This window comes from Trachemys scripta, unplaced genomic scaffold, assembly GCF_013100865.1.
Source record: "Trachemys scripta elegans isolate TJP31775 unplaced genomic scaffold, CAS_Tse_1.0 scaffold_26, whole genome shotgun sequence".
In the NCBI taxonomy this organism is placed as follows: Eukaryota; Metazoa; Chordata; order Testudines; family Emydidae; genus Trachemys; species Trachemys scripta.
The window spans coordinates 4,064,069-4,081,597 of NW_023260511.1; the positions used below are offsets into that span (position 1 = coordinate 4,064,069).

General features: G+C 42.9%; 1 protein-coding gene across 1 annotated transcript; it reads right to left on the reverse strand.

Annotated features, from left to right (window-relative positions):
* Positions 1-1,311: 1,311 nt before the first annotated feature.
* Positions 1,312-16,637, reverse strand: LOC117870338 (butyrophilin-like protein 2). The gene is made up of 4 exons (XM_034757472.1): positions 16,540-16,637; positions 8,357-8,698; positions 6,839-7,123; positions 1,312-1,967 (listed from the first exon to the last, which is right to left on the reverse strand). The coding sequence occupies exons 1-4, from the start codon at positions 16,607-16,609 to the stop codon at positions 1,327-1,329; spliced, it is 1,338 nt and encodes a 445-aa protein (XP_034613363.1). The 5' UTR covers positions 16,610-16,637; the 3' UTR covers positions 1,312-1,326.
* Positions 16,638-17,529: the final 892 nt, after the last annotated feature.

The following is a 17,529-nucleotide window of genomic DNA, read 5'->3' on the forward strand; positions in this document are numbered from 1 at the left end:
CGGGTGCTGGGTTATATTTCTTGTAAATAGATAAGTAGCATTAGTCATTTTCCAAAGAGACAGCATCTGTATGTCCCAAGCACAGGTGCTGAAATGAAGAACCCAGGACCCAATGCATGCCTGGAGGGAAGACAGGCCACTCCAATTAGCAAGCAGCAGGGAAAAGGCTTAAACCACAAGGCGGGTGGGGAGGGGAGGAGACTACATGAAATACAATGTTGGTATTTCCCTCAGAGAGCTGTCTCTGCAGCAGGGGGGACTGAAGAAGCCTCTGACTCCTGTGTGGCACAACAAAATTGGCCGGGAGTCAGGGACTGCAGGGGATGGGGAATTCCCCTGCTGCCAGTGACAGACAAGTTTGATTCTGAACCCAGGCTGCAATCAGGTAGAGGTATCCGTCCCTTTGAAGGGAGCTGGGATCCCTAGTAAAATGAAGAAACACTCACATATCACTTTCTATACTAGGTGTTAGGTCTGTATAACTACGTCGCTCAGGGGTGTGGATTTTCAATACCCCTGTGTGACGTTGTTATACTGACATAGAACTGTAGTGCAGACCTAATCTAAGTTTCCTGGAAAGTTAATGGGATGCCTCCAAAGTATCTAAGGACTTGTCTCCATGGGGACACTCAGGAAAGTTAATCTGGATCAACTTTTAAAATGGATTAGTTAAACCACAGTAAACACATGTGGACATTCTTATTCAGAATTAAAGTGGCCTTAATGTGATAGAGCTTAGTTCACAAATCAAATTCAGGCAACTTAAAATCTGACTAAGGATGTCAACACAGGGGGTTAATGAAATTTAACTCATCCACTTTACATTCAAACTTCAGTTAATTTGAATTAATTTTCTAGAGTTTTTCTGTGTAGACAACAACTCAGTAACTTTTGAAAATGGGAGTCAAGATCCTAAATCATTTTACCACTTTTGAAAATTGTATCCTAATGGAGTAAAATGTACTTTTTTCAACCTGAGTGTGGAAAGAAAAACATCTGTTCTCTGTTGTAAACAAATTGTTGCCAAAATAATTCTCATAAAGTTCTTGAGATCCCTTCCAGCCGCATATTTCTTTCATTCTATGTCGTTGTGGCTGAAGATTCTCCTGTTCTTAGGATGCTAACAAACTCTGTTATAAAATTAAAAATTCTTCAAAAGGGCTTATTAAAAAGTAGTTTAAATTACACTCTAACATCACTTTAATTTTTAGAAGATAGATTTAATAATACAGCTTCAAGAATTGGTATATTAAAGGCAAATAAAGAGGAGAGTGATTATTATTGGTATCCCTTCTAACAGCAGACAGTCGGAAATCACTTCTGAAATCAGGAAACTGATCTCACAGTGACATGCATTAGAGCATCTAATAGCTGCCCAATGGAAGAAGTGGAAATTCCATTATTTGGGAGTTTTAAAACAATAATAGACAAAGCAATAAAATGTGCTGTGGAGAAGGGACAAGCCTGTGCTGGCTCCTGGGGAGTCAGAATAATAGAGTTTGATAAATCTGCTTTCTCCAATTCTAGGCCTTTCTTACCTATAACCAAGACTTCAGTGATGATCTCTCTGTGAAATGAGTTGGCTGTGGCAGAACATACATATTTCCCTTTATCTTCCACCTGAATATTGTTCAGTTTCAGAGAAATATTTCCTTTCCCAAACTCCTTTCCTTTAAAAACTTCTGCCTTTTTTTCATATTTCTTCCTGAGCCATTCTCTGCTGTTGACTCCATTTGGAGATAAATAACTCATTGAGCATTTGTCATCCTGTGGATAAGAATTAACCAGGGGGCTGATTTCATCATAGAGGTAGAGATAGATTGTCTTATCCTCCCCAGGTCCAACTTTTCTCCATTGCAGCTCCATGCTGGGGGGCAGATATTTCGTAATCAGCCGACAGGGAAGAAGGACATTTTCTCCAGTTACCGCAGTAATGATGCCATGTTCTGCCTCCACATCAAAGAAACCTGAAAAATGTTCAGGGGGTTATAATTGCACCAGCAGCACATAATAATGCATATTAATGTGTAAGAGAGAGTGAGTGAAAAAGAGGACAGCGCTAATTCTCCTCTTATTTATACTCTTTTTATAATAGTGTAAATTCAATAGCTTCAGAGGATTCACTCCTAATATACACACACATAAGTAAAACAAGAATCAGAGCTATACTATCTTTTACATCTGTGGCGATCTCAAAAATAGTATTTGAAAAGAAACACTGAGTGGTACAGGTCTTCTCTATGCTTCACCAAAGGCTTGTCTACATGGTGGGGTAATGCGCACTACGAGAGAGTGATTAATAAAATGCACCAATGTGTTGTGCATTAATTCATCTGTGTAGACTTTGACGATGCACACTAAAAGTTCCCTAGTGTGCTTTCCTGAATTACTGCTAACATAAGAACGGCCATACTGGGTCAGACCAAAGGTCCATCAAGCCCAGTATCCTGTCCTCTGACAATAGCCAATGCCAGGTGTCCCAAAGGGAATGAACAGACAGGTTCTCATCAAATGATCCATACCTTGTCACCCAATCCCAGCTTCTGGCTAACAGAGGCTAGGGACACCATTCCTGCCCATACTGGCTAATAGCCATTGATGGACCTGTCTTCCATGAATCTATCTAGCTCCCTTTTGAACCCCATTATAGTATTTACCTTCACAATACCCTCTGGCAAGGAATTCCAGAGGTTGACAGTGCGTTGCAGAAAAAAAATGCTTATTTGTGTTTGTTTTAAACGTACTACTTATTAATTTCATTTGGTAGCCCCTTGTTTTTGTATTATGAGGAGTAATTCCTCCACTTCCTTATTTACTTTCTCTATACCAGTCATAATTTTACAGACCTCTATCATATCCCCCCTTAGTCACCTCTTTTCCAAGCTGAAGAGTCCCAGTCTTATTAATCTCTCCTCATATGGAAGCCGTTCAATATCCCTAATCATTTTTGTTGCCCTTGTCTGAACCTTTTCCAATTCCAATATATCTTTTTTGAGATGGGGCGACCACATCTGCACGCAGTATTCAAGGTGTGGGGGTAACATGGATTTATATAGAGGCAATATGATATTTTCTATCTTATTATGTATCCCTTTCTTGATGATTTCTAACATTCTGTTTGATTTTTTGACTGCCGCTGCATATTGAGTGGATGATTTCAGAGAACTAACCACAATGAAAAGGGGAAAGCAGTAGATGTGTTATTCCTTGACTTTAGCAAAGCTATTGACATGGATTCCCACAGTATTCTTGCCAGCAAGTTAAAGAAGTATGGGTTGGATAAATGAACTATAAGGTGGATAGAAAGCTGTCTAGATCATCGGGCTCAACGGGTAGTGATCAATGGGTCCATGTCTAGTTGGCAGCCGGTATCAAGCGAAGTGCCCCAAGGGTCAGTCCTGGGGCTGGTTTTGTTTAATATCTTCATTAATGATCTGGAAGATGGCGTGGATTGTACCCTCATCAAGTTTTTAGATGACACTAACCTGGGAGGAGTGGTAGATACGCTGGAGGGAGGGATAGGATACAGAGGGACCTAGACAAATTAGAGGATTGGGCCAAAAGAAATCTGATGAGGTTCAGCAAGTACAAGTGCAGAGTCCTGAATTTAGGATGGAAGAATCCCATGCACTGCTACAGACTAGGGACCAAATGGCTAGGCAGCAATTCTGCAGTAAAGGACCTAAGGGATACAGTGGACGAGAAGCTGGATATGAGTTGACAGTGTGCCCTTGTTGCCAAGAAGGCTAATGGCATTTTGGGCTATATTAGTAGGAGCATTGCCAGCAGATTGAGGGACGTGATCATTCCCCTCTATTTGACATTGGTGAGGCCTCATCTGGAGCACTGTGTCCAGTTTTGGGCCCCACACTACAAGAAGGATGTGGAAAAATTGGAAAGAGTCCAGCGGAAGGCAACAGAAATGATTAGGGGGCTGGAACACATGATTTATGAGGCGAGACTGAGGGAACTAGTATTGTTTAGTCTGCAGAAGAGAAGAATGAGGGGGGATTTTGATAGCTGCTTTCAACTACCTGAAAGGGGGTTCCAAAGAGGATGGATCTCGACTGTTCTCAGTGGTAGCATATGACAGAACAAGGAGTAATGGTCTCAAGTTGCAGTGGGGGAGGTTTAGGTTGGACATTAGGAAAAACTTTTTCACTAGGAGGGTGGTGAAGCACTGGAATGGGTTACATAGGGAGGTGGTGGAATCTCCTTCCTTAGAGGTTTTTAAGGTCAGGCTTGACAAAGCCCTGGCTGGGATGATTTAGTTGGGGATTGGTCCTGCTTTGAGCCGGGGGTTGGACTAGATGACCTCCCGTGGTCCCTTCCAAGCCTGATATTCTATAATTCTATGAATGACTCCAAGATCTATTTCTTGAGTGGTAACAGCTAATTTAGACCCCATCATTGTATATCTACAGTTAAGATTATGTTTTCAAGTGTGCATTACTTTTCATTTATCAACATTAAATTTCATCTGCCATTTTGTTGCCCAGTCACCCAGTTGTGAGAGATGCATTTGTAGCTCTTCGCAGTCTGCCTGAGACTTCACTATCTTGAGTAGTTTTGTATCATCTGCCGATTTTGCCACTTCACTGTTTACTCCATTTTCCATATCATTTATGAATATATTAAATAGGACTGGGCCCAGTACAGATCCCTGGGGGACACCACTATTTACCTCTCTCCATTCTGAAAACTGAGCATTTATTCCTACCCTTTGTTTCCTATATTTTAACCAGTTACCAATCCATGAGAGAAACTTCCTTCTTATCCCATCACTGCTTATTTTGCTTGAGAGCCTTTGGTGAGGGACCTTGTCAAAGGCTTTCTGAAAATCTAAATACACTATATCCACTGGATCTCCTTTATTTGCTTGTTTACCCCCTCCAAAAATTATAGGAGATTGGTGAGGCATGATTTCCATTTATAAAAACCATATTGACTATTTACCAACAAATTATGTTAATCTATCTGTCTGACAATTTTGTTCTTGATGATTGTTTCAACCAGTTTGCCTAGTATTGAAGTGAGGCTTACGGGCCTGTAGTTGTCAGGGTCACTGCTGGAGCCCTTTTTAAAAATTGGCTATCCTCCAGTCATTTGGTACAGACGCTGATTTAAATAATAGGCTACAGATGACAGTTAGTAGTCCTGCAATTTCACATTTGAGTTCCTTCAGAACTCTTGGGTGAATACCATCAGGTCATGGAGACTTATTACTGTTTAGTTTATCAATTTGTTCCAAAACCTACTCTAATGACACCTCAATCTGGGACAGTTTCTCAGATCTGTCACCCCAAAAGCATGGCTCAGGTTTGGGAATCTCCCTCACATCCTCAACAGTGAAGACCGATGGAAAGAGTTCATTTAATTTCTCCACAATGGCCTTATCGTGCTTAAGTGCTCCTTTAGCATCTCGATTGTCCTTTGGCTCCACTGGTTGTTTCGCAGGCTTTCTGCTTCTGATGTATTTAAAAATATTTTTGCTATTACATTTGAGTCTTTGGCTAGCTGTTCTTCAAATTCTTTTTTGGTCTTTCTAATTATATTTTTACACTTCATTTGCCCGAGTTTATGCTCCTTTCTATTTTCCTCATTAGGATTTATCTTCCAGTTTTTAAATAATGCCTTTTTGCCTCTCACTGCTTCTTTTACTTTATTGTTTAGCCATGGTGGCTCTTTTTTGTTTCTCTTATTATGTTTTTTAATTTGGGATATACATTTAACTTGAGCCTCTATTGTGGTGTCTTTAAAACGTTTCCATGCAGCTTGCAGGGATTTTACTTTTGGTGCTGTACCTTTTAATTTCTGTTTCACTAACCTCCTCATTTTTGCATAGTTCCCCTTTCTGAAATTAAATGCCACAGTGTTGGGCCACTGTGGAGTTTTCCCCGCCACAGGGATGTTAAATTTAATTATATTATGGTCACTATTTCCAAGCAGTCCAGCTATATTCACCTCTTGGACCTGATCCTGTGCTCTACCTCGGACTAAATCAAGAGTTGCCTCTCCTCTTGTGGGTTCCAGGACTAGCTCCTCCAAGAAGCAGTCATTTAAGGTGTCAAGAAATTTTATCTTTGCATCCTGTCCTGAGATGATATGTACACCATCAATATGGGGATAATGGAAATCCCCCATTATTACTGACTTTTTTTACTTTAATAGCCTCTCTAATCTCCCTGAGCATTTCACAGTCACTAACACCATCCTGGTCAGGTGATCTGTAATATATCCCTACTGTTATATTCTTATTTTTTAAGCGTGGAACTACTATCCATAGATATTTTATAGTACAATTTAGTTCATTTCACATTTTTACTTCATTTGATTCTACGCTTTCTCTCACATATAATGCCACTCCTGCACCAGCCTGTTCTGTCCTTTCGACATATTTTATACCCTGGTATTACTGTGCCCCATTGATTTTCCTCATTGCAACAGGTTTCTGTGATGCCTATTATATCAATATCCTTATTTAATATGAGGCACTCTAGTTCACCCATCTTATTATTTAGACCTTTTTAATTTTAAGTGCCAGCAATCTGGTTCCATTTTGATTTAGGTTCTGGTTTGGTTTTGGTTTACCATATTATTGCTTCAAACAATAATATGGTAAAGGACACCTGGGAAACTTTAGTGAGCAGCAGCTGGGGTCTACATGGACTAATTAATGTGCAACCCTTTAATGCGCTTTCGAAATCACACCCCACTCATGTGTGTTGGTGCTCTGTGTAGGCAAGTCTTGAATGACATGGTTGGCCACAAGGCAGGTGCATTTAGCCCAATTTTGTAAGAGCAGGAATATTTCCTTTGATGGTACTACATCTCTTACCAGAAATTGCAATAACTTTTTTGCGGTGCCTCTTCAGCAAGGGATTTCTTATAGTGCATGAGATAGTGTCAGAAGCAGTATCTGCTACCCTGAGTGTACTGTGGATTTGATACAGCTCTTTCACATCTTTTTGGATTCTTGTTTCAGCCATAGCAGTCATTTTTTGTCCTGTGCTGTCAGTCCAGCGCACTTCAGGCTGTGGGTACCACCCTTGAGACGTACACCTCAGAGTGATTGAATTATTCTGCTGATGTTCTATAGTTAGGCGAGGTGCAGATCCAAAACCTAGAGTGAAAACCAATTTCAGAAAATGTTAAACAGGCTGAAGAACTAGCTAACAAGCCAAACTAAGAGTGCTAATGATGAATGATCAGCACTATCATTACAGTCGCCATGTCTTATTGAATCTACACTGAACTATAATCTTGCATTTCCAAGTATCTTAAATCCAGAGAGAGAGATTTCCACCTCAAAAGATCACCAAACACTTCACCAGCTGATCCCAAACTGTATGTAGACATGACTTCATCGTATATATGTGACAGCTTCACTTTTGGGATAGCAGCAGGTTAGTCAGCAAACAGTATTTTCAGAAATGGGGAGATCCACTTTTGTGCGGTCCGTATTTTGGGCACATTCAGGGGCCCCACTAGGTCCCATTGTAAGTTAGAGCAGCCTTAGGGCTATTCTAACTTACACTTTGTTTCCCATCGTCCCCTATGAGGCCTGGGAAGCAGAGCATAGCCAAAGCACAGTGTGCTCCAGCCATACCCCTACCAGCCCTTAGCCTGCTCCCTCTCTCCCACAACCCTGACATCCCCCTTACACCACGTCCGGAAGCAAGGCCACTACAGAGCGCTTACATGAGCTTTACACTGGCCAAGGAGACCTTTCTCTGTACAAGGGATAATGTCAGTGGTTCATTTCCATGTAAAAGGGCCTTAGTGTAGCTGAGAATCAGGTGCAGTGTGTACAATCCACAGATGGACAGTGACCTCACAGCTCCACAGGACTCTGTAATGTTCTGCCTGGGTGCATGTGTGTGTGTGACGGGAGGTAATGGCCCAGCTCTGCCCCTGCGCTTAGTTCATTTTATTGCTGTTGTACAACAGAAGCACACACAATGCAGGGAGACGAGGATTGCACATGCCACTAGCAAAAAGCCAGAGAAAAATGTACATGATGTATCCATGCTGTGTGCATACACAGTGTATAATTTGCATAGACTATGTGAGATGGACACCAAACTGCTGAAGCTTCTCTGACTCCCAGTCCAGCCCTTCTCCCCGCTTCCTTCCCAGTCCATCACTTCCTCTGCCCACCTCCCATAACATTGCACACACGTGGGTGTTTCTCCTTCCCCTACCAGCTGCTGAGCCCTCCCTGTTGGGAGGAAAGGATTAAATGGAAATACAGCTGCTACACATAGTGCAAGGCAATGGAGAATCAGCACCACTGTGATCCGTGCAGCATTGTTCCCTGCCAGCAACACTTTTGTATCAACATTTCCATGCTTACCTGGAACAGTCACCTGGACGATAGCTTCTTGATAGACACCATCACCTGTCACCGCACACACGTACTGACCATTATCTTCTACTTTCACTGGAAAGAGCTTCACCCTAACAACTCCATTCCCATATTGTCCTTTGATCCTGTGCCGGTCCTCAGCCCGGCCCAACTCAGTCCCTTTTTCTGTGCTATTGTAAAAATATAATGTCGTATTTTTGTTCCTTTCCAATTTGTACCAATGCACTTGAATGTTAGTGGGGACCTGGCCTATGAGATGGCAGGACAATGTCACAGCTTGTCCAACCAAGACAACTTCAGGAGCAACATGCACAGTGACAGTAAAATCACCTGCAAGAAAGGAAACAAATCATGATCACTGATTTTCTTCAAAAGCTTGAAATTGGTGTAGACAGAACAAAAGAAAAACTAGATGCAATTTCTGAGACACAACAACAGTGCTGTCTTTCCTGGGAGAAACTCACCCCATCTAACCTAATTACCCCCTTCAGAATGGAGAGAGTGTCTGAGCTCCTCACTGATAGCTCAGCTATGCACAGATTTGAGCACGAGGTGGTGCAGACTGAACTTCTCACTGGTTGGTGCAGGATGCGTAGTCCCTCCTGAAGTTCCAGGCAGAGAAGGAGTCTGTACCATCATTAAAGGTGTTACAGTGTCTTCCCCTTTCAGGGGCTGGCCAGCATGGTGAGGTGGACAGCAGAGCTAAGGCTAGACTTGGCCGAATTCAATCTTTAAAAAAAATACTTTGATGGATAATATCAGTCTATTTTTAATCATTTTTTCTGTTTTTAATCTACTGAAATTTTCAAGAGTTTTGCAGACTTATGGGTTTTACGAACTTTTTTATTTGTATCAATTTAAATTTTCACAGTTGCAGGAAATTACGGAGGGGCACACAATGGGAGCGGGTCAGACAATTAAAGTTTATAAGCATTAAAACACAACTGCATATATAAACATTTTAGCATTAAGCCAAACTAATTTCTTACTTTGCATCTCTGAATATTTTAATGAGCAGTGATGGAAATATTTTTCATCAGTTTGTGTGCGTACAGTGAAATTGACATTTTATTGACATTTACTGATTAAAAATGTAAGCCTAGTTATTGCCCTGCTTTCTGCCCAACCCTTTTGGGTGGCTTATGCCTCTGTAAGAAGTAGGAGGGAGAAGTCCCTGAGCACAGGAAAAGCAATTGTGGTCTTCAAGGTGACACCCAGCCTGTAGAGTTTTGTTGGGAAAACTCCCCCAGCTACCCCGGCTGAGTTAGCCTTGCAGCTCCCTCGGGAAACTCAGCCCTTTTCTAATGCTCTAAGTCAACCTAAGTTACGCTAGTTAAGTTACATAATTTATGTAATTTACATGCACGTAACTTACACCAACTTAACATGGTGCTCTCCCATTGATATAGTTTCTGCTTCTCATTCAGGTGGATTAATTAAGTCTATCAGAGAGTGCTCGCCTATCGACTTATCACATCTTCACCAGACCCATTAAATCAAAGCCACTGCATAGATCGCAGGGGTGCCAATTCAGCCCATAGTGTAGACAAGGCCTCAGTCAACACATGGCACCACTGCTCTGGGTGCTGGTTCAGGGTTGCCTCCTGCTGTGAGTGTGTCTGAGCCCTAGGGTGGGACACTACAGTTAGGATTTTAGTAGAATTGTTGTAATCTGCACCTTGAGCCCTCCCCACCCTAGGGTGACCAGATGTCCCGATTTTATAAGGACAGTCCCGAGTTTGGGGTCTTTTTCTTATATAGGCTCCTATTACCCCCCACCCCCGTCCCGATTTTTCATACTTGCTGTCTGGTCACCCTACCCCACCCTCCTTTGTGGTGAGGGGAAATCCTGGGACCAGAAGCAGCCTCACTCCTGCCAGCAGCAATCATCAGCCCCTCTGCAGTGATTGAGGAGGCCAGATCCATCTCTGACCCTGAGGATCATTCACAGAGTGCACCATCTTTAGTTAGATAGCCAGGGAGATTGTTTGGGAGACCCCCCCCCCCACTGCCTGAACTGTGTCCTCAAACCAGGGGGTGAGGGTGTGGAGATTTCATCACCTGCTGCCGATTAAACCTGTGGAGGGACTTACTGCTTTATCCCACATATGAGTAATTTGGGTGGCACTGAGCCCAGTTAGCCAAACTATTAACTGCTGCTGCACAGAAGATATTGTGGTCACAGGTCATCAAGGGCTCCTACAAAGTACACAGACTAACAGGACACTAAATTTTATGTTTGCTATACTGGGTCATGTGATTGGGGAAATTCATTGGTATTGTCTGTGTGTGCACCGGTGACCCTAAGAGTAGGGTTTTGCCCTGTGTACATATTGGGTTCCGGGAAGTGGGCGGGCGTAATCCCGCCCACTGCTAAAGGATCCCCCCCCAGCCTAAGGGGAGGATCCACAGGGCCTGGAACTCAAATAATTACGGGGGACAACTAATGTAAAAACAGGGACAGGAGTGTGGTCAAAGGGTCAAAAGAAGAGAACCAGACGGGGACACCGAGCAGAGAACCCCGGACAGCGCCCACTGCTCCTCAAAGGCGTCAAGGGAGCCAGTGGACGCCGCCCAGAGGAACTCTGCCCGGATACATGAACGGACAGAGGATCGGAAACAGGCCCCACAGTCACAGGAACCTCCATCGGCCAACCTCCTCTCCCTGGTTTTATAGATGGCCTGTTTAGCCAGTGCCAAGAGGAAGTTGACCAGGAGGTCCCGCGACTTTGTGGGGCCACGGATAGGGAGTGCATAAATGAGAAGGTGAGGGGAAAAGTGTAACCAAAAACGTAACATAATATCGGTGAGGAGCCGGTGTAGGGGCTGCAATCTGGCACACTCTAAGTAAACGTGAGCCAGGGTCTCCCTCACGCCGCAGAAAGGACAGGTGTCCGGGACAGGGGTAAACCGCGCCAAGTACACGCCCGTGCTCACGGCCCCATGAAGGAGCCGCCAGCTGATATCCCCGGCGGGTCTCGGGACCAGAGTGGAATAGAGGCTGGTCCACCGGGGCTTCTCACCCTCGACAGGTGGCAGGAGGTCCCACCACTTTGTATCAGGGCGGGACACGAGGGTGAGGAAGTGAAGAGTGTGGAGCACAAGCGTTTATAGATGTTTCCTTGGCGCGGTCAGGAAACGAACCGGCTGCAAGTCGTGCAGCCGGCTCACGGAGAAGGGGCGGTTTTGCCCTGTGTAGCGGGGTGGACACCCGCTCCTGCCTGGGAAGGCTGTTGCAGGGAGAAACAGCTACTGGGCTGATTGGGGGAAGCAGCTGCAGCTGGGCCACGCCCCAATCAGAGCCCAGCTGGCCCTATAAAGGCCAGGGCAGCCAGAAACTCAGCAGTTCTCTTTCTGCTTAGAGAGAGAAGGGCCTGGTTGCAGGGGCTAGAGACAGGGTACCTGAGTGGAGCAGGGCTGGGAAAAGGCAGAGTTGCTGGGGAGCTCCAGCCTGGAAAGCCCAAGGCTGCGGCCTAGCATCGGGCCAGAGGTACTGGGGGTTGCACGGGGCAGCCCAGGGCAAGGCCAAGGCAGCAGGTCCAAGTCCAACCTTGCCGATGATGAGTGGCCCATACTGCAGTCTGCCCCAGGGAGAGGGGGCTAGTTGGTGACTGGCAGTGGCCTTACACTGAGGCGAGGTGGGGTTAGTGGGTGGGGGTTCCCCTGGGAGGGGAGACCTAGCGTGTGTGTGGGTACTGCCAGGGGGCAGCACCCAGAGCAAGGGGCACTGGTGTCCTGGGGGGGACACGGGGCCAGAAGTAGTAACAAGGTGGATCACTGGCATGCAGAGGGCGCTCTGGGCTGGATTGAGCTGATTCCCCGGAGTAACCAGCAGGATGCGCTGCAGGGGTAAGTCTGCACACTTACACCCTGTTATGTAATTTGTGTTATTTCTTATGAGTCTCCAGTTATCTGCCATGCAGGTGAGGGTTATCCTGGGTTACAATGTCCATTTGGCAAATAAATAATATATTGGAGAATTTTACTTTCTACTTGGGGAAATTTGCGGGCAGATAATGAGAGGGCAATCATCAAATATAGTGAAATATGTGCTCAGCCCTAGTTATCATTAACAACCTAAGAAAGAAATTCCAATTCATAAAAGTAATGAAATGTTAGCATATATAATGCAGTCTAATAATGGTTGGAAAATTTCCCCCCTTCATGGAGAGTTTTTATCTATCTATCTATCTATCTATCTATCTATCTATCTATCTATCTATCTATCTATTTATNTATCTATCTATCTATCTATCTATCTATCTATCTATCTATCTATCTATTTATTTATTTATTTATTATTAAACAAAACCCAATTTTTGAACAAAAGTCAGCAGGGATTTTTTTTTGTTTTGTTTTTCCTGAAAAAAATAGGGGGGTTGGGGTTTCTAATGAAACATCATAAAAATTTGAAGGAGGCAGACACTTTCTACACAAAAAATAATTCAGTCAAAACCCCAATTTTCTACTAAAATAGTTCTGATGGAGAATATTTTGACCAGCCCTCATACAATGTGAGTGATTTGGAGCTTTTGTCCAAAATATTCAAAATAAGGACGTAAAGAGAGACTCTTAAATAGAAGTCAGATAGTCTTATTTAGGTATGTAAATATGGCTGAAATTCATCCAAAAAGTTATAATAATTGGCGTCTATGATGAGCTCTTCAGGTTTTGAGGGTGTGTGTGTGTGTGAGTGAGAGAGGAGAGGGTGGGGGAGAGAGAGAGAAAAATACATTGGTGGTGGCAACAGTGGTTGTAGCCATTCTCTGATCTGATTGTACACATGTATATACCATACCAGTAGCTCCTTTCCTAGATCACTGATAAAACCATTGCCAGGTAGCTACCCCTCCTTCGTGTGCAGGTGCTAAGCAATCTCTCATCCTGAGTGATCCCCATCATTAATGATCTGGATGATGGGCTGGATTGTACCCTCAGCAAGTTCACTGATGACACTAAGCTGGGGGGAGAGGAAGATACACTGGAGGGTAGGGATCGGATACAGAGGGACCTAGACAAATTAGAGGATTGGGCCAAAAGAAATCTGATGAGGTTCAACAAGGACACGTGCAGAGTCCTGCCCTTAGAACAGAAGAATTCCATGAACTGCTACAGGCTGAGGACCAACTGGCTAAGCAGCAGTTCTGCAAAAAAAGACCTAAGTATTACAGTGGACAAGAAGCTGGATATGAGTCAATAGTGTGCCCTTGTTGCCAAGAAGGCTAACGACATTTTGGGCTGTATAAGTAGGGATATTGCTAGCAGATCTAGGGGAGTGATTATTCCCCTCTATTCAGCACTGATGAGGCCACATCTGGAGTACTGTGTCCAGTTTTGGGCCCCCCACTACAGAAAGGATGTGGACACATTGGAGAGAGTCCAGCAGAGGGCAACGAACATGACTAGGGGGCTGGGGCACATGATTTATGAGGAGAGGCTGAGGGAACTGGGTTTATTTAGTATGCAGAAGAGAAGAGTGAAGGGGGATTTGATAGCAGCCTTCAACTACCTGAAAGGGGGGATGTTTTGATGAATGTGATTTAATATAAAAGCCAGTGGAAACAATGGTAAATAATCTTCCTCTTTCCAGAAGCAGATCATTCTGCCGGAACAAAGATGAAGGTTCAAGTGTTGCTCTCATTTACACCTGTACAACCTCAGTGAAGCTAATAAGGAGCTAATGGGGTTAACAGAGGGCAGAATTTGCCCTGGATATTTTCACTGCACTGAATGTGCTCCACAAAGAGAGAGACTGAGCTCCAGCCAAATCCCCAATCACTGCACCTTTACATAGTGTGTCTCAGCCTGAATAACCTCATCACTCTTCACAAACTTTAAAAGGAAAAAAAATCAACCAAAAATGGACAAATATCACTGTTCTTTGTTGTTAATAGACGGCTGCCATACTAACAGTGGCATAGTTCAGCAAAAAGGCACATGAAGGACTCCTTTTGTGTAGCAACTAATGAGTGCAACTGCCCCCAACTGCTCAGAGAGAAATACGTTATGTTAATAAGATGGCAAGAAAAGAAAGACAATATATGGAATTGCCACAGGACTCTATTTGCAGGAAAATGACAGTAACCAGCTGCACCTGTCAATATATTACACTAGGGTTACAGGGTCCTCTACCTGTTCCAGTCCTCTCCTGGAGCCATCCCCTTCCTGGGCCCAAAAGAGCCCATGTATCTCATGTATCTCTTTATTATGAATTTTAAGTTCACACATGAAGAGGAAACAACAATTTAATAATAACTCATTTGCTACTCTCAGCCTTTGGTTTTCTGTATTTGCTTTTGTATCTCTTAAATAATAACCAGAAGACAGTCCTGGTACCAGAGTCTCATCCGGTGAGGGACATGAGGGGGTCAAGGACATAAAATGACAGTAACTGACAACAACTACTAACTATAACAGCACATTCAAAGATGGAACAATCTGAGAGCATGGTCCCACCATCGAGCCTGCACAGTAAGAAGGAACTGAAGGATGCGTGGAGTGGCTCCACCCTTTTCCCCCCTGGTTCAGAGCATGAGGGACACCAGGGCACAGGTGAGGTCCCCTCTACTGGTACCATTAGCAAAAACTCTCTGGAACTGGCACATGAGAAACAAACCTAATGTAATGGGCATAGGCAATTACTCAAAGCAGAACAAAGATAGTTTATCACAGTGAAATCAAGTCTGACAGTCCAAAGAGATGAGAGAGAGCAAGCAAAAATACCTCCTTTTTTGGCTGATGCTTTTTGTTTATTTCTGTTTCAGCCTCAAAAGTTTGGTACTTAAATTTACAACAAAAATTGAAATTTTTTGTGGAAATAATTGACTCCATTAGTGAATGAGTTATTCTAACGAGGTTTAACTCTGTTTAGCTTAGTAGCTCTGAACGTTCACAGGGCATTGTGGTGTGGGTCTCTGCCAACAATTAAAACTACTGTGCTTTCCCACATCACAGTCTAAACAGGTGACTAACCTCAAGATTATTATGAAACTCCTCTGTGCCGTATTCCCTGTTTATAGCAAAATTGCCTTTCTGCTTTTTCCCTGACATTTGGGCTGCTCCAAGCCAGAGCAGATAGGTCTCCCCATGGAAGGCAGCCCCAGAACATTTCATGGTAACAACTGAAACCTAAGCAACTAAGGAGCAAACAATTCTCACTAGAGAATGATCGTGCATGGTGGGATGGACAGCAGAGTTAGGGTTAGACATACACACACACACACACACGATCGATGTTTATTTTTAAGCTTTTTTTCTATGTTTATCTATTAAAATGTTCAGTGTTTTGCAGAATTATGGAGTTTAGACTTTTTAAAAAAAATGTAATCTGAGTTTCAGGAAATTTGAGGGTGAGACACACACAAGACAATTATTTAATGACTGTAGATTCTGGGATTCAAAAAGTGAAAGCATATAACCATTAAAACAGAAACTGTCAACAGCATATGTTGAAGTGTTAGCCTTAAATCAAATTTTAAGAAATTCTCAAGCCCCATTTTTGTTACTTTATCTCTCTAAGTATTTTGATTAGCAGCAATGGAAATATTTTCTCGTCAGTTTGTGTGCATACAGTAAAATCAACATATACCAATAAATATCTAATCCTTCCAAGCTTAGTTATGGTCCTGCTTTCTGCCTAATCCCTTTGGGTGGCTTGTGCATCTGGAAGAAGTAGGAGAGAGTAGTCCCTGAATACAGGAAAAGCAATTGTACCTGGCCCTTGGCAATCTTTCTGGTACTTTGGAATAGTAACAATCATTCTGTTAGTTTAGGCTTCTCCTAACAATATCCACTGGTAGGGTAAATATCCCATCTAAGCAGCAGTGTCACTGTGCTTTCATCCTGAAACACAGCTCTCTGCACTTTTCAACCGCTTGAGGAGGGTGACTAATGACTTGTGTTCAGACAAGGAGCTTGTATGCTCATTCCCCTCTCCCCTGGTTAATGAAGCAGGATCACTGAGATTTTAACACATCTGAGATCATGTAAAAACAGCTGAAGAGATAGACAGGCTCCAGAACACAGTGCCATTAGATCTATCAATTTTTTTTTTTTTTGGATTTCCCTCTTATATCGCATCATGGTTTCCTAACACAGTATTTAGATAGGCAGCAATGGATATGTATATATTTATTATCTAATCAGTAGTTAATAAAAAATGGTGTTCTTACCCCAAAGCCATTTCATGACAAAAATCAATGGAACGCTGGAGATGGACAATATTTTGATTCCTATGTGCATTATGAAGTGATTGCAATATAATTCATCCAACTCTCTGCCAATGGAAATTGAAAACATCACATGAGGGGTACACACAACTAGAGCTGGTCAGGAATTCTTCTACAATGTGACTGCATCCAAAAATGCTTATTCATCAAAACCAAACAGCACTCCTGGCCAGGGGAGTCTGGACTTCTGTATCAGGGGACTCCCCAAACTTTGGGGGAGTCCCCATACAGCCAAAGGAGTCTCTAGGACTTGGGGCAGCCAGCTGCTCTATTTCATTTTGGGAAAGCTGAATCAAAACCATTTGATTTTAAATAAATATTTTTTTCAGAATTTCCTTTATGTGAGAAATTTCAAACTTTCCAGTTTTTGTTCCGAATCAAAATTAAAACTTTCAACATTTCAGAATTTACAACAGAATGGAAATTTTGAATTTGGACCAGCTCTATACAAAACTGCATTCATTTTACATGGCAATTTCTACTTTCCTGAAAAACAAAACACTAAGAAAAAAGTATCCTTTGTGGAAGTAGGCTGAGGGAAGACAAGGTAATTCCGGTGATATTTAGTTAACCCTAGACACTTTCCCCTGTCAGTGGCTGCATGAATAAAATGCAGACCAAGCTGTGGGTGACGTAAACGCAGCACATTCAGTGATTCTATTCTGGGCTGTGTGAAATGTGCTCATTTTTCCAGCCAAGTTTCTAATAGCAAAATGTTCTCACTAAAAAGCGAAACAAAACACACACAAAATGAACCAATTAGTACTAATTTCCTCCTTTGCTGGATGGGGCTTGTGTAGCACAGACATGAGATGGCATTCACCATTGTGGTCTGTAGAACAAGACTGGGGAATTTGTGCTTCTTTTTTTATTATTATTTCTATAGCAGATGTTATGAAGGAATTTATCCTCCACTGATCTCACATGAGAACA